The sequence below is a fragment of the Rhipicephalus sanguineus genome, chromosome 7 (assembly GCF_013339695.2).
Source record: "Rhipicephalus sanguineus isolate Rsan-2018 chromosome 7, BIME_Rsan_1.4, whole genome shotgun sequence".
Lineage (NCBI taxonomy): Eukaryota > Metazoa > Arthropoda > Arachnida > Ixodida > Ixodidae > Rhipicephalus > Rhipicephalus sanguineus.
Genome location: NC_051182.1, coordinates 10970116 through 10993945, shown reverse-complemented (window position 1 = coordinate 10993945; position 23830 = coordinate 10970116). Strand labels below are relative to the sequence as shown.

At 47.5% G+C, this 23830-nt stretch overlaps 1 protein-coding gene across 1 annotated transcript in view; it reads left to right on the top strand.

Annotated features, from left to right (window-relative positions):
• Positions 1-23830, top strand: part of LOC119400578 (nuclear pore complex protein Nup155) — a 57006-nt gene that overhangs the window by 14711 nt on the left and 18465 nt on the right. Inside the window, exons 3-4 of the mRNA XM_049417722.1 lie at positions 2902-3102; positions 18212-18589. Coding sequence (XP_049273679.1) covers positions 2902-3102; positions 18212-18589 — 579 coding nt within the window. The remainder of the gene's footprint in view (positions 1-2901; positions 3103-18211; positions 18590-23830) is intronic.

Sequence of the window (23830 nt, the reverse complement as noted above, 5' to 3'; positions counted from 1 at the left end):
CGGTGTAGATTGATAAATTGTACTCTGATAATTTTAATGACGTTGGTTGCACCATCATAGGTTTATTTATAGAGGAGAACATCAAGGTTAAAGGTGCATTTTTAAATTTCGCTCCGAAATCTCCTTGCATGATGTCACAGATTTCAAAGTGTATTTTTCGTATTTTGGTGACATTTTCTCAACGAAATTTCTTGACACTAGGTACGTTAAGTTTCTGTCCCTCTCAGAGGACAGTCTACTACATTTTTACCGATTAGGCACTATGTATGACCTAGTAGAGGTCGTCAAAATCTACGATGTCATGGGTATTGATGTGGCAATATCAAGGTGGTGTCGCCACTGGCATTTTCTTGTTGCACTTTTTCTCGCTACCAAGTCTTCTCGCAGCAAGTGTGGTGATTTTGACATTGTGAAAGAGTAATTTACAAGTACTATGAGAAAAATCGTTTTTGTCTTTTGCATTCCTTTAAAGAGATAAGTGAACAACAGCGTGAATTAATTTCCTTGGGACTTCCCCTCATTGTCACACTAGCATATGGGGGCAAGGGCTTATAGAGTGCATGTTTGTTTTTAGGTGTATTACAGTACACTGTGCTTAGTAACTGGACGTGTAGTGTGAGTTGCTCTATGCAGAAAGCTCAGTTCATGTAATACAGTAGAACCTCATTGATATGTTCCTCTTTCATACGATTTGCCAGTGCCAACAGTCGTGATATCGTTACCAAGTTAAACGATGTGACATTTCAGTGAATTTGGATTGCACGTTTTCCTGAACAGTATGTTTTACTCACATTTTCAAAAATCTATGAAGCAGGTTCTACAGTAGTCGAGTATATCCTATCTTCATTCGCATTGTGTCTTTTTTCGCCATGTTCAGCGCAAAAAAGGAACACGAAAACACAAGGAAGTGCACGACACAAGCGCTGTGTAACAACTGAAATTTTAATGCGCGAGCGGAGTGGTGTACGCCATCCCTTTGTCATGTGGTGGTGCGTACGTTGGGCAGACGGGTCGTTGTCTCAACGTTCGTCTAAGGGAGCACGCTAGTTCTCTGAAAGGCACACCATCTACGCATCTTTCCCTCCATTGCCGGCAGTGCGGATGCGCAGCCGAGCTAAACAAAACCACCGTGATGATGAGGCACAGGGACCAGCGCACGCGTGAAATTGCTGAAGCGTTCGAAATTATAAAAGCAAGAGACAGATGCGTGAGCCAGCCTTCAATCGGTCTCATAAGATTTTCTGTTTGGTTTTTGTGGGTTTTTTTGTTTTGTTTTTTTTTGTTTTTTTTTGTGCTTATATATGACACGTTTCTTCCATTAAAATTTTAGTTGTTAGCGCTTGTGTCGTGCACTTCCTTGTGTTTTCGTGTTCCTTTTTTGCGCTGAACATGGCGAGTACGTTCCAACTAGCCCAATTTGCCACCTTACTTCAATTGTATCTTTTCCCATGAAGCATTTTTACGAACACCACTTCTTGCGCAAAATTTTCTAAGACGACGGACGAAACAGACACGGACGGGCGCAAACTTCCAACTGAATTTATTATTAACATGTGCCTTAAATATATACAAATATGACTATGACAAAACAAAAACACCAATGCCACAGGTGTGCAGTGTGTCAGCGCGCATCAGCTGACACAGAAGGAAATGGCTTTCTTGGAAGGGTCACTACATTTTGGGGGAGTGAGTAGCTGATGCGCGCTGACACACTGCACACCTGTGGCATTGGTGTTTTTGTTTTGTCATAGTCATATTTGTATATATTTAGGGCACATGTTAATAATAAATTCAGTTGGAAGTTTGCGCCCGTCCGTGTCTGTTTCGTCCGTCGTCTTAGAAAATTTTGCGCAAGAAGTGGTGATCATGGAGTACCAACTAGCTCGAACCCACACCTTGTTAAAACATTTTTATGAAACATTTTTTTTTCCTGAAACAAACAAATGAGGTCCCACTGTAAATTCATGTACCACCAAGTGAATTTCGGGCTTGTACGTTTTCTTGGTTTTGCTATTATTGCACTTTCTTGTGCTATGCACAACACACCACTGGGGACAGGATGATTACTGGCAATGAACAAAGACACCAGTTGACACATTGAAGCTTCCTGGCATATCTTAAAAGTACATCCTCTGTACCATTAACAAACTGTTATTTAGCAAGGAATGCTGTTGACTAGCCTGAATTTAAGGCTGTTGGGTAAGCAACCTTTTCAAAAGTGTAGCTCACCTGTAAACTTTTCGTGCGAATGCTTGAGTGTTCTTTGTGCTTGTAATGTTCTTGACTGCTTCTGAATATTCGTTCAGTGTCCACAGTGATACAAGGAGTTAGATATGTCTTGCATAATTGCCAATAACTTGACGGGGACATTGTTTATTATCCCACTCTGACCTGCTCCCAGGGCTGACTGAAGTCACCCTGACTGGATTTTCATTTACCATGCAAAAACCATTCAGCCCTGTGAAGGTGGGTGACCAGCGAGGCTGACAGGCACATTGCCATCTCTGCGGTCATTGCTGCTATTCACAAGTGCACTGCTTCGAGGGCGTTTGCACCATGCACGGTCAACCCATACTTGCCACACACCAAAGCAGCTTCTAGACTCGACTGACGGGGTGAGACATGTGCAAAATACGTACCAATGGGTTTTAGCTTCTTGCACCACTCCATAAAAGGCACCAGGGTTGCCACTCCAAAACGCTTCAAGCTAAACTGCTGCTCTCTAGGGGGTGCTGGTGTTTTTTGTGGGCAGACCTGTGGATGGAGATCAAGGAAAACAGCAGCTAGTGGCCATTTCCTTCAGTATGTGGCAGGATGCTGCCTTTTATGCAGTCTGCTCTTTCATCGTGGCACGGAAGCCACTGCAAGGAATGTAGACGTTGAGGCAGCATCCCATCGCAGGTTGGTCCCCAGTTGCCTCTGGGCACAGCCTGTGGCCTGCTCACCAGCTGCGGCCACTACCCGGGTGTCGTTGACCTCAGCCTCTCGCTGGCCAAGCAAGTGGATCCCCAGGGGCTGGCTTTGCATTTCTACCAGCAGGGCGAGCGTCCCGAGGACGAGCGCGGCCGGCAAGCCTATGTTGCCCGCATGGAGTGCTACAAGGTGGGCTGCTTCCTTCTTTCCTTCCTGCACTTCTTCACCTGCGATTGATGATTTAAATTGGCCTGGCAACGCTTATCCAATGATTTCTCACGTATCAGTTTCACTGCAATCGAAGCCCGCAATAATGAAATTGTGCAACAACGAACTTCTTGCGACAACACAGTATTTTCCTGTCCTTGGTTAACGCATATAGGATTCAGTGTACAGTCAAACCTCGTTAATACGTACCCGCTTTAAACGTACTAACGGTTAAAACGTAGTTGCGACGAATCCCCGACCGAGCCCCATAGAGCCCCATGCATTCGTTGACCGCTTAAGCCGTAGTGGTTCGCCCTATGCCTACCGGTTAGTGCGTACCCTGCGCCCGAGATAACTTTTTGTGCCATAAAATTTTACTGCACCGCTGAAATGCTCGACGCCACAATGTGCCGCCAAAGGTTTTCCGTCTTTTCTAGAAGTGCGGCGATCGGTCGATCACCGATTCCGACTTCCGCGCAATTGCGCGACGCCTTTGCACGTAAGCATCGGGAAAGAACGAAGGCCAGGCGGCGGCCACCGACGAACGCGCCAGCATGACTTATCGCCGACAACCTTATCACAATAAGCATCTTCAGCTATCTGCCCGGGCACGCGTGCAGCACAGCGCTACTTTAAGCCTACTGCACGCTTTTACTTGGCGACAACCTCAACGCGCTGGGCCGCCGATCGCTGCTGCCTTGTGCCGGGCTGTGTTCAAGCGCGCACCGCTTTGTAGAAACGAAAGCAGATCGCTGTTGCGGAGTTGAGCATTGCGGGTCGCGGACGCCGCGAAACCTCGCTGCATTGACGCTATCACGCTAAACGCACGCGTACGGTATAGCAAGCATAGCGCTGTTGTAACCATACTGCACGCTTTTATTAGGCGACCACCCAACGAGCCTCCGTCCGCTGCCAGGACCACTACCGCGTCGCGGAGGAAGCACGACATCGCCGCGTTATCTGAACAAGCTACTCGCCGCATCTGTGCAAGGTCTAGAGTGAAGCGGGCACGAAGAACAATCCCACGACTGATGCGCGCGTGCGGTACAGCAAGCGGCCCGGTAGTGACGACGTACGTGAGCTGAGCAGGCGACGCGCTGCACGCAACTACCCAGGAGACGATCGGCTCCACGCGTCCGTATCACGTGTCAGTTTTCGTTTAGTAGCAGATCGCGGTACAGACGCATACACATATATTGCGGAATGCAGACACTGTCCGTTTTGTCGCTATGTCGGTCACTGCGTATCCCACACCCTTTAATAGTATTGAAATGCTCTTTGGCGTGGCCACCGCGCGCTATCGGGCAGTCGTGCGCGAGTGCTAGGATATTTTCTCCACTTTGGCAAAAAGAAAGAAAAGGCTTTGCGATGGGTACTTTAGACAATATTTGCTGTGGCACTCTATTTCTCTGCTGGCGGCGATAGTGTACGCCAGGAGAGGCATATTTGTACTTGGTGGTTAATGCATACTACCGTTTAGTGCGTAGTTATGCCGCGTACCCGGCAGGTACATATTAAGGAGGTTTCACTGTATCTTGCATCTCTCAACAACGAAATGTTCCTAAACTGCAATCACGCATAACAGCGAAAATTGATAGGTCGTTTCCCATGCATTGTCTGCTTGCGAAATTTAACACTTAAGAAGGAACACACACACACAGCGCTGTGTGTGTGTGTTCCTTAAGTGTTTCGTCTTTTTGCACTGCTAAATCGATCTTAAAATATTACTAAGGCAACGTGCATACATGTCTGGGAAGTTGTCATCATTACAATTAAGCAATAATGTGTACCTTTTCTATGAACAAGGTACACAGGGGTCCACTGTTAAAGGGAACATAGGAGCGTGTGGCGGCAGCTCGGTGCCACCGCCGGCGAGCGGCTGCAACGAGTTTCACGCAGGCGCAGTGCACGCTGTGAGTCGTGCTCTTTCGTCGTCTGCTGCCGTCTGCTTCTGCATTGCGAATCATCGTGAAGCGAACCGTTGACGCGACGAAAGAGCACCGGGCACAGTGCTCACTGCATCTGCGCGAATTTCGTTGCAGCCGCTGGCCAGCGGTGGCGCCGAGCTGCCGCCACACGCTCCGATGTTCCCTTTAACAGTGGACCCCTGTGTACATGATATTCTGGTGTCTTTGGGCATCCAGTCTTTATCCACCAGCATACCTACGGGCTTGGCAGTTGACGCATGAGTACCAGCCCTCGAAGCAGACGCAACCTTGTCCGAGCGTACACCTTTTGACATCCAGGATCTGTGGTGCCTCTTCACGTTTTGCCTCACGAAAACGTATTTCACGTTCAAGGATTGCTTTGACAAGCAGGTGCACAAGACAGCAATGGGTGCTGCCGTCTCGGTAACAGCAGCAAATCTTGCAATGGAGTGTCTTGAACAACGCACACTCATTTCAGTTCGTCCTGCGCCCAAAATAATTTGACGATACGTCAATCATTGCTTCAGTGTAATCAAGAAAGAGGCACTGAATGCGTTTGCAGAACACCTGAAGGGCATGGATGCAGCAATCAAATTTACCGTAGAGGAGGAGCAGCACAGCCAGTTAACAAGTTGAGGCATTCTCTTGTGAAGGTGAACGACAAGCTGCCAAAGGAAAAATTTGCAACCATTGTCTATAGCATCCCGTGTGCAGACTGTGTTGCAAGGTAGTCGGCGAGACAGTCAACTTTCAGCAAAGACTCAAGCAGCACATGTATGGTCGCTGTTTGCCATTCTTGGGCTTCCATGCGCATGTCAGGTTTCTGTTACCATTCCAAGTATGGATAGGGTGCACTGGAATGGGGCAGTGTGTCATCTGGCACCAAACACGTGGCTCTTTTTGCAATGATGGCCTGCAGTGCTAGACCACACCAGACTGCTGTGCCGCCATGTGTTGCACCTTGAAGTAATTTATGGCAAGCAGAGAGACAAAGCCTCAGAGATTAGTACTTGTAGTTGCCGCGCTAGTTGTACATGTCCATGGGAAACTCATTGATTGCTCCCTCCTGTTTCCCTTTTCGTGTTAGCGAATTTTTGTCTGTGCATGGCAGACTCGGTGTTTGCGGAATCCTGACGCATTGTACTTCTTGCAGAACGATTGGAATTCCAGGCTTATTCAGGATACATAGGATACATTGAACACCCCAAACACATCGTAGAGCATTTAGCTGCATTCCTGTACTTTGGCATCCTTTTGAGCAGTAAAATGTCTAAAGAAATGGAGCAGCATTTGTCATTGATAGGCTTGTGCGAATAGTAAATATTAGGTCCGAAGCGAATTCGAATAGTTTATATCACATATAAAAAATGAGCATATTTGTCATGACCCAACTAACCAGCGCAATATTTTTAAAGTTGAAACAAGACATATGCATATGTCATTCTTTTTAGTTCAAAGGGAAGTGGAAGCAACTTTGAGTAGTAGCAGGATTTGACTTTTGGTAGAGTGCAAGTGATAACCTGTAAAATATGTTACGTTGTCAAATTTACTATACTTTGAGCATATAAGCCAATATAACAAGCTTTCAAACTTAAAAAATGATGAATCGATGGGAGGGTAATTTCGAAATCCCGCATAATTAGATAGATTTCTGCAGCCCCGTATTTTGCAATGTAAATTTCAGTGGATAATTTGAAGCGGCGGTCAGTACCAGCCCGGTTAATTCGAAAACTTTGGGTGCCATGTGCCTATTCCTAGTCCCGATTTAGCCGCAAATCCGCAAAAAACAATGGCCCTTAGGAGACACAAGGCAGTGCAGTGTAGCGATACTAATGGGTGACAAGTGAAGCATTCCAGCCTCGCTGCTGCCAGCGCAAGAAAAAAAACAAAAAAAAGGTGGTCTCGTGGTCAGCTGAAATGTGCGCCTGCGCAAGAGAAGACGTGCTTCACTGCAACACAGCGGTGACACGCGGGCAGCATGACGCATGCTTCTCTCAACGTCAGCGCGTCATGATTTACCCATTCTTTCTGGGAAAATAGAGAAATTAATAAAGGGTGGTCTGGCGGAATTCGCGATGTATGCGAACCTCCGATTGGCGGTTGTTCCGGCAGTTTGCGCACTTGCACTGCTTACGGAGTACTTGCCTGCAACGCCTACTTCGAAAACTCAGTTCGAAAACTTCAATGATCAACTTTTCCAACCAGAACACATCGCGAATTCTGTCACACTGGTCATTATTAAATTCTTTGTTTTACCAGAAGGAATGGGCGAATGGTCACATCATGATGCGCTGACGCTGCGAGGAGCAGGTGACATGCTGCCTGCGTGTCACCACTGTGAAGCACGTCTTTTTTTTCCGCAGGCGCGCATTTCAGTTGACCGCGAGACAGTTTTTTTTTTTCCTTTTTTTTTTTCTTGCACTGGCAGCAACGAGGCCCACCGTTTCCCCAGTTTAATGGCAAAATTGGGGCCAGGTATTGCTGGAAAACATAGTCCTTGTAGCCGCAAACTAGCAGGCACTGCAAACGACCGCCTCTGATTACTTCCAGTAATTCAGAGTTCCTTGCATCCCGCTTTTTGAATGTTTGGTTAATTCGAAAACTCGCTTGATTAGATTTTTCACAGTCCCAGTGACTTTGAATGCGCCCGCCGTCTACCGCTCTTTTCGTGATATGGTGGCGATTACTCCTCAAATTTATGATGCAAATCTCCCAAGGCAGAAGGTGGAAGCTTTTTACTAGAGAGAGTTAACGAAGTCATGGATAACATAGCTTTGCATAGGCAAACTCCCGTCCGAACGAAAAAAAACCTGAAAATGGTGATGCAGGACAGCAAGACATTGGTTGTTTTCACCGCCTATACTCAACGAAATCGGTGCTAAAATATGTATCATAATTATTTCTAACTACATTACAACACGGCATAGACTCCAAGGTTAAAGCTCGTGTCCTGAAGTATTACAAACGAAATTACGGCGTTTTCAATTCACTGAACACATTGTGGTTTGTCGTGCAAGTTATGTCTCCCTTTGTAAATAATCTAGGTGATTTGACAGAATTGCACTGTCACATACACAACGGTTTCAGAAATGCTGAGATGTTGGCATACTTGGATCATATATGTACAGATTTCTTCTCAACAGTCATCACGGATTATGTAGTCTTATACCCTGAATTGCTTGAACTGCTGATCCTATCAAGCACGGCGTCACAAACGTGGGAGCACTGCTGATAGCAATCGCTTGCCAGACAAACGCCAGAAATTCGAAATGGGAGTTCTGCAGTGTTTCGATGGCGCATTCAAAGATGGTATCCAATTAATAATTAAACGTCCTTTGCCCCAATGTAGCTACGGCTGGTCTCGCATGTCGTGTCTACATACAGGTTGACACTGCTCAGGAGTGACCAACTGGAAGGAACATTAATTTAATGGTTTGATATATAAACTGCATGACGAGCTTGACTGCGCCGTTGCAACAATTTGACAGCAATAAGAAGTTTCCGCATTTAACCTCAGCTTGTTTTTGTAGTGAAATGAAGGTCCGAAATTATTGCAAGAAAATCTTGCAACTATACCACATGATCAGAGAGCAAGTAAAGAAGAAAAACTAAAATGACAGCTTCGGCGGTGTTCTGGGGCGAGCGCTTACAGATATTTCGCGAGACTGGATACTGCATGCCTTTTTGTAACCGCGCGCGGGGCTTGGCAGACCGGCAAAAATGCTGTCTGCATGTCGCGGACGCTTCCAATGCAAATAACACTTGTGGACGCGAAACCATCACATCTCCTAAAGGAATAGCCCATGAACAACGCAACCTAATAATGTCAAAACCACGACATGATTGTGAGGCTCGCTGTAGATTAATTTCGACCACCTCGAATTTTTTAACGTGCTGCTGTCTGTATCTAAGCGCAGGCATATTCTTGCTTTTCATCCCCGTCGGAATGCGGGTGCTGTGGTCGGGAATCAAACCCATCTTCAAGGTTAGCAGCGCCGTTGTTTGTGTCCTTTCCTCGTTCGTCCCGTCTTTTAGCGCTGTTTCTACAGTTAATCATGAACCAACCAGCCCAAATGCGTACCTTATTGTAGCAGCGGGACACAAGAACACAATCTGATCCCCCCCCCCCCCCCTTTCGAAGTGTGCATGCACGATGGAGTGCGGGCATCCTTGGCGACTGTACAGAAAAAAAAATGTATAGCTTTTTGTCATTTTACTAGGAACATTATCGATGCTGTTTTCGTCATTCGTCTGAAGCTTGAGACACCGAACGCAAACAGCGGAACAGCGCAGAAAGCGAACGCATATTATGTAGGTGCGCTATGGCAGGCCCCGAAGAGTCCCTGCCGTGACGTCATCCAGGCCTCCCGCCAGGCAGCGCCACTCCAAGTTCTCGGGGCTAATAGCACACCTCCACTGCAGTGAAACCACCTTTACAGGGGGGTTATATGCGGTTTATATATGTCTATTCATTCATTTCGAATACTTCGAAATTTCCGAGAATTTAAATTTGTTTCGAAGTGAATTCGAATACTGTGATATTCGTTCGAATATTTGAAGTGCTCGAATATTCGCACAAGCCTAGTTATTGATTAGCATGAGCATTATATTTTTTCTAACGTCAGTTTTGCGACCGCTGTCCTGGCTGATGCAGGGGAGGGGTGCTAATTGAACTCGCCTGATGTTAATGTTATTCTTCTGGACCTCCTCGTGCATAATTTCAAATTAATGTGGTAGCTAGAGAGGCATACATATGCATGGAATGAACACAGGAATGCTTTTTTATGCCTTCGGCAATCAAAACAGAAAGCATGCAGATGATCCGTGACACGGTTCTGCGATAGGACGCATGCAAGCTTAGACAGTGCAGAGGCAGCTTTCTTTATTGCAACAATGCATCCATATGTCTTCTAGTGTTTAAATCTTGCAAATAATTCTAGTTACAATCGCGTTATGTGACCATTCTGCTCAATAAAAGCAGAAAGTTTTCCACTGCACATTTGAAATTTTACGTGCAAGGCACACCAATTGATCATGGCGGCCATTGACGTCATTTCAAGAGCGACCACAGTTCTCCCATTGGTTTACTGCGAAGGCAACACACTACCCCATTCTAGTACACCATAGTATGGTTCCACAATCCATTTTAGCAACATTCTGTGGCAGCCACACGGCAACATGGCTAATCAGTGACGGAGGAGTTATTGCCATGGCTACATTGGCGCGCTGTCTGATCTTGCTGTGTGGTTTTTGGTTCTTTCAAGTATGTGAAATCTCGCTGTGTCACATGATTACCACATCAGCGGTGCACTTGGGACACCTGTTGTGTGATGGACGTTTCTGCAGAGGACGCAGGCTTGCCGCCAGCCTGATCGGGGCTACTGTGATTGTGTGATGGCGCTTTGTGTATCATGGCAGTTCGTGTGGTGCTACTTCTGTGAAGCGTTGCGTGTCGCAATTTGTACCGCGTGGTGTGCAGCTAGTATTGGGTAGTGTGATATGTGCAACGTAGGCTGCCGCATGTCTGGCCACGTTAAAAAACTGTTCAACCATGTAAATTTTCATGCCGCCCAAGATCCACCAAGTGTGTGTTCGACGGCGCAGCCCGAAGAGTTGTGCGAAGACACACATTCTACTGCCATGAGTGCAGTGCCCAATCACTGACCAATGCATGGGGCATGACTTTTTCCCTTACACTGAGGATTCTGTTAGCGCTAGTGTTGGGGGCTACATTTTCGCTGATGAAGGTGCAGTCTTTCATAAAGAGTTGACCGACACGGCCATCATCAGCGTGTGTGAAACCGACGACACCAAGGAACAGGGCACAAGCCAAAGAGAAAAGACGACTAATCCACGGGATATGCTTGACGCTTTCGACACGATTTGGGCGTTCCTCTGAAAGCTAGATGACAATGTTGCAATGTACAACTTGCTGTGTTGCTTAAAATTTACTGGTGGACTACACTCATACCTCATTAAAACAAAGTCACATCTACCACAAAAATAACTTCGTTATATGCAAAAATTCGTTATGTACATTTATTTGTAACACTGTATCTATGACGAGACTGGAGTTTACGTACGCTAATTGTGACTTTGCCAAGCGCCACTTTTCGTCGCTGTGGGTCGATGGCCAAACCGCAATCACGCCCTTTGAAATAAATTTACGTGCAGTGAAGGGCATCCAAAGCATTGGAAAGGGAGTGACAGCGCTTGCAGACTTCTGTGCCACCCTGAACCTCTCCCACCGCGGCCTTCGGGGGCATATGGACACCATGGTGGGTGCCTGCCCAGCAGTTGCTAGAGCCACAGAAAAGGCAAGTGTAAAAGTGGTGAAGACCCTCTACAGGAACTTCCTCAGCCCACTTGGTAACGTTGATGTCATTTTTGATGGCACATGGAAGACACGTGGACACAACTCCAACATTGCAGTTGGGTGCATTATTGAACTCTACACTGGCCTGGTGTTGGACCATGTTGGGTTGTTGAGATACTGCCGTGGCTGCCGGGGGGCACCTGACCCAAGTGATGGCGGCTATGGTGACTGGGCTGTCAACCACAAATGCCTAAAAAATATTGACTGCAATGCCGGACGGATGGAGGTCGAGGCAGCCCTGATTCTGTTCAGGCACTCTCTCGATAAAAATGGGCTGCGCTATACCACCATCCTCTCAGACGGTGACAGCCGCACATTCCATGCGCTGAATGAAGAAAGTGTCTATGGATACATAGACATTGAAAAGAAGGACGGCCTGAACCACGTGCACAAGAGGATGGGGACTGCGCTTCGCACATTGCAGGAGAAGGCACAAGGGGAGTCTCTTGGTAGGAAAGGACGACTCACCCAAGATAAAATAAAGAAAATAGCAAATTATTATGGATATGCATTGGGAAGCCACATACATGACGTCCCAGCCATACAGAAGGCAGTGACGGCCATTCTGCTACACTTGTTATCCACGGATGATTCCTCGGACCACAGTCACTGTCCAGAAGGTGCCAGTTCATGGTGCTGCTATAACCGTACAGTGGCCAGCAACGGAAAGCCGCCACCCCACAAAAATCCACTGCCAGCCTCCGTTCGTACTGCTCTGAAGCTGGTCTTTGCCAGGCAGATGATGCCCTCTTGCATCGTTGCACAGATGGAATGACCCAAAATGCCATTGAGTGCCTACACTCTGTGATCTGGAGTCAAAGCTCTAAAAACACGCATGAATCTCTGCTCGCTGCGGAAAGGGCTGTTGCAGAACAGCTTGGCTACAGCCCTGGAAGCAGCCTCATCCGAAGGAGTCTTGAATAGGTCAGCAAGAGGCTCTGCAAGGCCAACAAAGGGCGCACAGAAAGTGAAAAGCTCAAGAGGAGGATGTCCAAGATGTGAGCCAGGACTACAGCCCAGGACTGTTGTAAAGTGGCTGAACACTCAAGTGACTCACTTTTATTGCTTTCTTTTTTCACATGCTTTTGTGGCATGCATGTTTTGGTGATGTTTGCCTGAACCAATTTTAATAAAATTAGTTTTATTTTGCTCGGAAATAGTACAGCTGCATTCTAAAGCCTTTCTTTTTCTTACAGGCTCAACAGAAAAAGTTACGAATCTTCTCAAAACTTTAAACGCGATTTTCTCAGCTTTGTTATTTTTGTGAAGTGTCTCTGCCTTACGGAAGTTTTCGAGAACTTTCCATGAACATATTTATTCAAACTTGGTGTCATTCTTCTCAGGAACAACTGGACTACAGGCTAAAGTGTTTCTTTTTTTTTCATAACCCCAATGCAATTATAATTACAGTAAAAGCTCGTTAATTCGGATTTCTAGGGACCGGAAAAAATGTCCGAATTAACCGAATGTCCGAATTATCGCATGGTCGAAATAAACACAATAAATGCAAGAGTTTTTTCAACATGCCTTTACTTTACAAGGTAATAGCGGATGCGTCTCTGTTTTCGAGCAGAAATTCGCATGGACACAACTTTTCTGAGCCCTTCAAGGTGCTCAGCAGCTCGCATGCTGTCTGCAGTGCCAAAACAAAATTGTTTAAGGACGACGAGACCCTCCGCGGCTTTCTTCACAGTACGAGGGGGCCTGTGTGGCTCATAGTGTGGCTGCTCCTCTTCAGGCTCTTCGTTCTCGGATTCGTCGCCATGCATCACTTCCTTCACGATTTGCTCATCAGTCAGAGAGCCGGCAGTGGCAACGCCATCAATGCCGATATAATCGTCGAGTGTCACTGCATCAGGCGTAACACTTTGGCCACTGCGGCATCGCTGGAGTCGGGTACAACAAAGCCACTGTGCCTGAAACAGTTGGCAATGGCGTGCACAGGCGTGCTCTGCCACACATACGCGAAGAATGCTAACTGCGCTCAGGAGACTCGCGTCGTATTGTTTGCCGACGTCATTTCACAGGAGCTACTTCTTGTCGGGAGAGCCCATTTTTCAGGGCACGCAAAATTTCTACTTTGGTGGTGAAGTGCTTGGCCTCGCACTTGGGCCGCTTCCCCATCGGCGGAGTGTGCGTTCAAACGAGAAGTCGGCACAAAAGCACCAGCAACTATCAAGCTAAAGGAGCCGTACTGAATCGTTCCTCGATAAAACGGCGTTCAACGATGCAGCACACCAACGGGAACAAAGCAACAAAAATGACACCTATCACACGCGAAGAAAAGGCGTTCAACCAGTCTCAAGTCAAGCCAAGCCGATAATTGATGTCCATGGCGATGCAGCGTTTGAGCTTCACTTGTTCCGAACGGTTCTTTTTTTCGTTTTCGAGACTCGCCAGCGGCCCGAAAGTCGCCGAATTATCCGATTTGCGGTCAAATTTATCCGAAATAACGAGCGCCCAGTCTCATAGAGTGATGCATATATTTACAGGGACCAGATGACTTGTCCGAATTAACCGATTTTCCGAATTAACGAGAGTCGAATTAACGAGCTTTTACTGTACAGTCAAACCTCGTTAATACGTACCCGCTTTAAACGTACTAACGGTTAAAACGTAGCTGCGACGAATCCCCGACCGAGTCCCATAGAGCCCAATGCATTCGCTGACCGCTTAAGCCGTAGTGGTTCGCCCTATGCCTACCGGTTAGTGCGTACCCTGCGTATCGCGATAACTTTTTGTGCCATAAAATTTTACTGTGCTGCTCAACTTCCTGACGCCAGAATGTGCCGCCAAAGGTCTTCCGCCTTTTTGAGAAGTGCGCAGATCAGTCGATCCCCGATTCCGACTTCCGCGCGATTGCGGCGACGCCTTTGCGGGTAAGCATCGGGAAAGAACGAAGGCGAGGTGGCGGCCACCGACGAACGCGCCGACATGACTTATCGTCGACAACCTTATCACAATAAGTATCTTCAGCTATCTGCTCGGGCACGCGTGCGGCGCAGCGCTACTTTTTAAGCCTACTGCACGCATTTATTAGGCGACAACCTGAACGCGCTGGGCCGCCGATCGCTGCCGCTTCGTTGTGCGCGGCCGTCTTCAAGGCTGAAGTTGAATTAATGGCACACATGCTGGGGTAGGGTCGAAGAACTTCAACCACGTCGAAGAACTTCAGCCCGACAGCAAACGCTACTAAGCCGTCATAAGGCGCGCACCGCTTTGTAGAAACGAAAGCAGATCGCTGTTGCGTAGTTAGCGTTGCGGGTCGCGGGCGCCGAGAAACCTCGCTGCACAGACGCTATCACACTAAACGCACGTGTACGATACTGCAAGCGTAGCGCGGTTGTAACCATACTGCAAGCTTTTATTAGGCGACCACACAACGCGCCTCCGTCCGCTGCCAGGACCGCTAGAGAATCGCGGAGTGCGCATCGCTTGCATGAAGCTCGTCATCGCTGCGTTAACCGAACAAGCTACTCGCCGCATCTGTGCACGATCTGGAGCGAAGTGGGTACGAACGACATTCCCACGATAAATGCGCGCGTGCGGCACAGCAAGCGGCCCGGTAGTGACAGCGTGAGCCGAGTAGGCGACGCGCTGCACACAACTAGCCGGGAGACGATCGGCTCCCGGCTCCACGCGGCCGTACCGCGTTTCACTGGAACTGTCAGTTTTCGTTTAGTGGCAGATCGCGGTTAGACGCACACACATATACCGCGGAAATCACACTGTCCCTTTTGTCGCTATGTCGGTCACTGCGTTGACCACGTATCGGGACCCTGCAATAGTTTCGAAATGCTCTTCGGCGTCGCCACTACGCGTTATCGGGCGGTCGTGCGAGTGTGCCAGGAAAGAAAAGGCTTTGCGGTGGATACTTTAGGCAATATTTGCTGTGGCACTCTATTTATTTGGGCGATGGCGTACGCTAGGAGATGCAAATTTGTACTTGGTGTTTAATGCGTACTACCGTTTAGTGCGTAGCCACGATTATGTTAGGGGGGACCAGAGGAAGCAGGGTTCCCCCCTAACATAATCGTGGCTGTTTGCGATAACTTAATTGGTGGTTTAAAAGGACGTGCAGCTAGGAAACTTAATGTCGATCGGGAAAAAATGAGGTTCGCAGTAATTCCTTATATGCATAAATTGGCACATGGGCTAAAAAATGTTGGTTCCCGCTACGGAGTTGATGTGGTTTTTAGGGCACCCAATAAATTGGGAAAGATATGTGCTTTGGTGTCAAATAAGCTAGACAAGAAGGACAAGCCAGATGTAAAGAAATGTGCCGTAAACCATAGAAATAAGTATGTGCCTTGTGCTGTGGGGGTGGTGTACCGCATTCCTTTGTCTTGTGGCCTTCATTATGTCGGACAGACGGGCCGCTGTGTCAATAAAAGGTTGCGGGAGCACTATCTCTCTTTGCATAACGGCTCGCCTTCCCATTTGGCATCGCATTGTGCCACGTGTGGGTGCACACCTGTTTTGTCTAACACAGTTATTATTTTTAAGCACCACGATCAATTCACCCGTGAGGTTTCTGAAGCCTATCATATTAACAAGTCACGTGATGCTTGCGTAAGCCATACCTCGGTTACATTGCACAAAAAAGAGTTTACTTTTATTGATGAGCGTATCACTTAATCACGTTGTACCTCACTTGTCATGCGCGGTTTTTACCTTTTAAATTCTTGTTCCTCTGAATAAACTTTCAGTTGTGAGTGCAGCGCTGTGTGTGGTTCTCTTCTTTGTCTCCGTCTTTTTGTGCGCCGCTTTTCTTTAAATATGAATATACACCAACTCGCCCAACTTTCTATTCTGTTACCTTGCTATACTATACCATACAAGTCTATGCTGTGCTAGTGTGCCTCGATAGCTGAGTGCCTGGGACGCTTGCCTTAATATTGTGGATACGCGGGTTCGAATCCCGCCGCCTCATCAGAAATTTTTTTCCGCCATGATTTTCGCTCTCTTTATATCTTTCCATACCTGCCAAGTCTCCCGGATTTTGAACGTTTCTCCCGGTTGTACGGATCATAGGAAAATCTCCCGGAAATCCAGTTTTGCCCCGCGCGTCCAGTGCATTGCGTGCCCCGTGCATCACGGTGACGCGAGGTGGGACGTTTCGCGTACAGATGTGCTACACGCAATTTAAAAATTGATCCTAAATGTGTTATAGGTTATATCAGCCGTTAATATTTCGTAGATGATGCGTTTCTGTACACACAAATCTATCTCACAAGTTATCTCGCCTTCAAAAATTTGTGTCACTACTGCTTTAAGTGGAGAGCCCAGCACTTAAAAGGGTAGCTGTTACCGACGTCTGTCGAGACGGCGTGTTCATCAGCGCTTGCGACCGTCCCCGTCTCAACGGCGCCCCTTATGGTCCCTTGCCCAACGAAATAACTGGTAAGCAAGCGACGACAGGCCTCGCACGCGGAGCGACGTTATCGCATGTGCCCTTCGCGCGACGGTGACGGTCGGGTCGTTTCATCTCTGCTTCAACCGCGTTCGTCCCTAGCGCTAGCTAGCACATTTACTCGCACGTGAAACAGACGATGCGTAAGCGATGTTATCTGTTTGGACTCTCTACAGATCAGCGGCGACTGCAAAATCCCATTGACAGTGTCCATATAATTGCTATCGCTACCCCCCCCCCCCCCCACCCTGTTGAGTAGATCTCCCGGATTCCGTTTCTCCAAACTTGGCAGGTATGTCTTTGTTTCTCTCTCTCTTTCTCTCCGTACTTGTCCTCTCCTCTCACCCATCAGGGTTATTACATTTCACGCCAGAGAAATCGGCGCACGTGCTTTGGGAACAAAGCAGGAAATGAAGAAAGGACGAAGCGAGCACGTACCGGTTCATGATCATGATTATTACTGTGCGCACTACTGGCGCAACGAAAAGCTTAAAGAGCTCTGCCCGTAAAAGTTTGAATGTGATTCGGTACATCACCTTTGTAGTGAAACTGAACAGTTTCCCAAGGACTGAAAAAAAAAAAACGAAACAGGAGAACTGAAAAAAATTGCCTAATACAAAAGATGTCCCTACAGCTGCATTAATGCTGTGAAGTCTTGTGCATATTAAGAACCTAATGTGATCAAGACTGGGCATCTCTATTCCAATTTTTGTATTCTTACTCTATAAAGCTATCCATAATTTTTTTTAAAACATTGTCGTAGCAAAAAATTTGTACTTTGGATGCCGTCCTGCGTCGTTGAGAAACTGTTGATAGGGACTTGAAAGTCCTTGAAGGACCTTTGAGTTTAGGCTATCGAAACCTGCATGAACCCTGATAAAAGTAATTGAATGTGTTCAAGATTGGTGTTAAGTTGTATAATATTTTTGTGTATTTAGTTATATATTTCCCTTTTTCTGTTGTACTTGGCTATAATACTTCTGTGAAATAAGAAATAAGTCTTATTTTTTTCTATGCTCTGTATGTAAATACTGCTACCTTTTCGTGCATTTTTGCTCCTCCTGCTGAGGCCCACATTGGGGGTGTAGTATGCCATAAATAAAAGCTCACAGGGTCCCTAATGCATTCACCTAGGTGACTGGTGTTGTTCTTCTTCTCAGTCGATTGTCCTCCTTTTCCTGCTCACTCCTCGTAATCTCGTATGACGTCGTACGATTTTTAGCACTATTCTTTTTGATGTTACCGATTACTACGATGGTCACTTTCCCCATTTGATGTGGCATATGAGGGTTTTGCCATAATAAATAAGTACAATATTAATTAGTCATTGGATGGATGAGCTCCACGAACTGCGTCGCCTCTCAACTTGCCCAGGTGATCCGAGACATGCTGTCTGAGCTGCGTGCCAGCGGTGACAGCCGGCCCGACGGCTCCTGCTACGAGGCGATGCTCGGACTGGCCCTGCGGTCGGACGACGAGACGTTCCACGCCTCGCTGTACGACTGGCTGTGCGAGAGCGGTCAGTCGGCACGACTGCTGGACGTGCGCAGCCCCTTCCTGGAGGCCTACCTGCAGCGTCGATGCGATGCGGCCGACCTGCTGTGGAAGTACCACGAGCGAGTGGGCAACTACGGCGCGGCCGCTCGCATCCTCGCCAAGCTGGCCGACCGACCGGGTACCGACGTGAACCTGGCCAAGCGCCTCGAGTACCTGGCTCGAGCCATCGTCTGCATCAAGAGTACACACTTTCAGGTGAGCTGCCTACGTTGCACAGCAGCGTAGGCAGGGTTCTCCTGCTGTGGCATTGGGGGCTCAAACACCCCTCCCCCACAATCCTCTGGAAAAAAATTTCTGGCTATGCCCCCACTGTGGCGGTATGCAAAACGAGGACAGGAGGAGCACTCTGAACTTGAGACGGTGCGGAAATAGAAAGTGCCAAGAGATGCACTGCCTGGGTGGGCACTGGCAGTGTGCTACCGTAATGCCAACGGGCAGGGCCTGAAAACTTCGCAGAAGGCAGGAAAGTACACCTGGCAATCGTGCCCGACTTATGCTTTCTTTCTTTCTTTCTTCTGCATTGTGCAATGCCCCCTTGTAACGTAAATGTTTTATTATAGGTAGTTAGTGGCCATCCCCAGAACGCTGTTTTCGGGTGGAATCAGCGTGGCGTCTTTCTTGTTCTTTCCATTGTTCATAAGACTGTAGAACGGCCCAACGAAAGGACCGTCACGCGATCATCGAAACGCGAGTTAGTAAATTAATTTTCTCGAAGTCGGAATTTTTCTGAAATGTGCTGTTCCTGATATCGACCTTACACTTTGTCCAGTATATCGCTTTTACGGTAAAACCTCGTTTATCCAGATCTCGGAAATTTGGTTGGGGCAAAACTGTGTGTACTTCAATGGTGTTGAGGGCTCGTTAATCCGGAGGGATTTAGCCGCGCACCAGTTAACTCGGTCAACTCCGGAGTCGGGACTCTATGCTTTCAGTCGCGCAATCTCGGTGGCTTAGAGGTTCAAGCACTCACTGCTCAGCACGCGACCGAGGCGTATGTAGAAGTGATCTTAGAGCCAGCAAAACAGGCTCACAGAAGAAAAGGAACTGCCAGGACAATAAACTTACATTATTTGAAGGAAAATTGTGTTTCTCTCTCTGTCTTTTTTGTAATCATCAACATAGGAGCGTGCTACAGTTTTATCATTAAAATGTGGTAGCAGTATCTTCATGAAATTTTGTCATTTTGAACCCGCGACATCAGGTCTTCCTACGATTCATGTAAATACTCTACGTGAAGGCATAGTTTTTATCTAGATGAGCCAAATAAATGCTTTTTGTTGTCTTTTTGCCCCCATTGTAAGTCTACTCCATTCAGTGTTTCCAAGTAACATATTTGGATGCAGTTGGCATGTCAGCATGTCTCGTTTTGGGGGCACTTCTGATAAACCGAACTCCTGATAAGACGAACAGATGACCGCGGTCCCTTCGAGTTCGTCTCAACGGGAGTGTACTGTACGTCGCACACATGCGCTGATCAGTTTGCACTCTGTCTTTAACTTGAGACATGCGCGGTATGTTCGCTGCCACTCGTAATCGCACCATCTCTCACGGCGGAACAGGCTTTAAAAGATAACGCCAGGCATAATTCCAACCGAAGGTGAAGTCCCCAAGTGCCCACATTGCGATCTGTCGAGTCCTCACAAAGATGGCGGCAAGCGCGCATCTTCTCTTTTTGGCGCCTGATAATGCCATGGAGGCCATGGAACATAATGGAAGAAATCTACAGCGGATCCACAGCCACTATAGTCCTCCATAAAGAAAGCGACAGAATCGCAATAAAGAAGGGCGTACGGCAGGGAGACATGATCTCTCCAATGCTATTCACCGCGCGTTTACAGGAGGTTTTCAGGGCCCTAGATTGGGAAGAATTAGGGATAAGAGTTAATGGAGAGTATCTTAGTAACCTGCGATTCGCTGATATTGCATTGAGGCGTAACGCGGGAGACGAATACAGCTCATGATTACTGAACTGGATACGCAGTGATTCCACTCCTGCACCAACTGCGCCAAAGTGCGCCAAATTGTATCTACTGCACCATTGTGATAATATCGACAAAAATTGGGCCAAACTGCGCCAATGTCTCGGGTTTGGGGGTGTCTATCACCGGCAATCGCACCGCCGGCACGTCAGAGCTTGTGCAGCTCGATCTTGGGGCTGCCAATAAAATCGCAACCATGGACCAAGAATTATTCCGCTGAATAAATAGCGCTCGCGTGTGCGTTCCAAGTAAGCCACGATGCCATGCACGGTGCCGACGCAGCTTCTGTTCTGTAAGTCGGCTCGACAGCAAAACGCGCTCTCCGCAGAGGCTCGTGACGTCTAGGCTTATCGGTAGCGAGAAAGTTCGACGGCGATTCATCGGCGGACGTCGTCTGTTCCAGAAACGCTGCTGATAGCTCGTTTCAAGCGTCGCACGGCACGTAAGGAAAGCAATGTTCCGTAATAACATGCGTGCCGCTAAAATGTCTGTCACTTCTGTTTCCGGACATCGCGGAATGAAATCTGGGATCGCTCGCAGTAGATATATGGGACAATATCGAATTGTCCTTGCTTCGCGTTTATGGAAGAGCACGCGAACGGTGGAAACGCGTTGACACTTTTCCTCAGATATACTTTATCCATGGATCTTCATCCAGAAGAGCTTTTTCGTAATTCCTTCCGCCAGCACGTCCGAGTTTGTAATCACTCTGCGGTAAATACCCCCTAAAAGGCCTTGCCCTTTCGAGCTCACGTGCTAGGGTTCCAATTCGAATTTTTTGCTTGCTTTTTAAAAATGTCATCTTATTAGTAAAAGCATATCTCCTGGTCGGAGCAGCCGCAAATGCGCAGCCGTCAGTAGCGGGCCCGTCGCTGACGGCCCACAGTGAAGCGGCTACGCCATGTTACACGTCCGCCCCTTGCTTTCGGGGGTCAATAGCTAACGGTTAAAAAAAACTCAGTTTCGCTTAAGGGCGAAGCAATGAATGCGATACAAAAATATTGTATTGTTAAACCAGAGTCCTTCAATACCTTTACTGGTCATGAAGCTTCCGCGAAAGTTTGATATAGGGACAGGAGCAGCCGCTAGGGGCGCCCTCACTCGTGTGGGGGCATCGATGCGGAGCCGGCGCTGCAGTTCTACGGCACGCATCGGAACCGGAAAACGTGATTGAATGTACCCGCGAACGTTGATTACTTCTTAAAGAGCAATATTACCTTCAGGTACATTCGGGGAAGCTCCAATACAGTGCAATTTAGCATCGAATAAAGTATTGCAGCACGAATTGCAGCACGAAACGCATGCTGCCTCCGCTGTGCGATTTACTACCGCTATAGAAACATGTTTCTTCCGTTTTCTTAAAGCACCTAGCGGAAATCTGCGGATGATCCAGAGTCCTTCAAGGGCTCTGGCGGATCTTCAAGGCGTACTGACACGAATGTTTTCAGTTGCTCTTTTTTTGCGTCAAACGAAAGGTCAAGCCCTCAAGAGCCTAGAAAAGCTAGTGCTACGCGCGAGTGCGTCCTGAAAAAGTAATTACAGTGTGTTTTTAAAAGCTAGTTTCGGTTCCTACTGTACCCTGACGTCACAACACGGTATGAGCTTCTCGTCACGTGCTTGCACAATATATAGTGACGTTTCCACGGCCGCTCTACACCATGGCTCCGTTGGTGACGCACAAGCGGCCATTTTGGAAGTTTTGATGACCCACAAGCGGCCATCTTGGAAGTTTTGGTAGCTAACGTCATCACAACTAGCCAGACTGCTGCGTGAAGCCACCAGAATTTGTACTGTAGCCTGACGTCAAGCTAGTGTGGATGTCAGTAGGTGCGCCATGGAAAAATTGACTTTAATATCAAATTAAAATATCTTATCAGCATCTGCTGAGCTTCACACTTGCTCAGAGCCGTCTCTGCATACAGGAGATTTGTATGGCAGAGTAAAATCGCCTTCGAAAAAAGGTGTCAGTATCTTTTTAATGCATCGCGGAAATACAGTGGCTGCAACTCTTGAACGCGCATATCAAATCTTTCAATCTATACACCTAGGTGTATATCTTCGTATACAAACACCAGCTGGTGTTTGTATACGAAGATATCTTAAAGTTGCCTCGCATTTATCGAACCAACAGTCAGTTTGAATGAATCAGTGCTTTGAATTTAGCAATTGAGGAGCACCAAGGAATACCGTATTTACTCGAATCTAACGCGCACCTTTTTTTCGGCAAAACGAGTCGTAAAATCGCATGCGCGTTAGAATCAAGTACCGAAAAAACGGTTATCGTATTGCCATCGGCATTTCAAAATGGCCGCCTCCTACGCGCCTCGACCCTCGACCATTTCTGTCATTGTTTCAGTTCGTACGTGTGCTGAGAAGTTTGTCATCTCGTTCTGCATTCGCATCGGCGGCATGGAAGTGCCCACTCCAAATACTCGACGAGTGCACCACGATGTCGCATTTCAAAGAAAAGTTATTACATGTGCAGAGACGGACGGAAATCGGGCCGCATCGCGGTCGTTCGGAGTTGCCGAAACGTGCGTGCGAGACTGGCGCTAACAGAAGCAGAAGATTGTTTTACAGCAAAGCTTCACGAAAAAGTTTCTGTGGACAAAAGCAGGGCCGGTTTGCCGAACTCGAAGAGCGTTGACAGCGACAAGGAGTTGGCCGACAGCGACGAAGACTGACCCATTACGCGACTCGTATCGCCGCCGTAGTGGTGACAGTTTCAGCGGCAAGGCCCGCCGTTTGACCTTGTGTTTTCTTTTTTTGAAACTTTAGTTCTTTAAAACCCAAATACCTGTTCTTCTGAATGTGCGAAGGTGGACTCCTACGTACTTTTGTTCATTTCTTCCACAAAAAATGGGTGCGCGTTAGAATCGATGTTGTACGTTTTTTTTTTTTTTTTTTGGTCGCGGAAAACGGGTGCGCGTTACAATCGAGGCGCGGTAGAATCGAGTAAATACGGTACTTTATACGGCTTTTCCCTGGTTTTGTGTTTTCGGTTGCGTTGGTTTACCACGGCGCCGTGCCACGTTTAAAATTCGGTCGCTTATGCAATACTCTGTAGTTTTCGCAGAGCTTCTTTACTCTTCTCTAGGCGAGAGCCTTAGATGCCTCATCAAACGTGAAAATTGACCGTTGGCGCCGGCGGCGTCAACAGGAGTAAAGCAAAAAATTATCACGTGATGACGTCATCATATAACGTCACAGATCGCCAAATTTTGTGATGACATCGTGACGTCACGTAACGTGGCGTCACACGGTGAAGTTATCACTTGACATCGTTGCTTTGCATTGCCTCCGTGATCGTTGAGCCGATCACGGAGGCAGTGCAAAAGCAGGCGAGGTGCAGAAACATTGCAATGCCTCCTATCCTGGAGGCAGTGCAAAATCACCTTAGGTGCAGACAGCTTTCGGAGGGGGGCGGGGGAGTATCAATACATCAACTGAAGAAAAA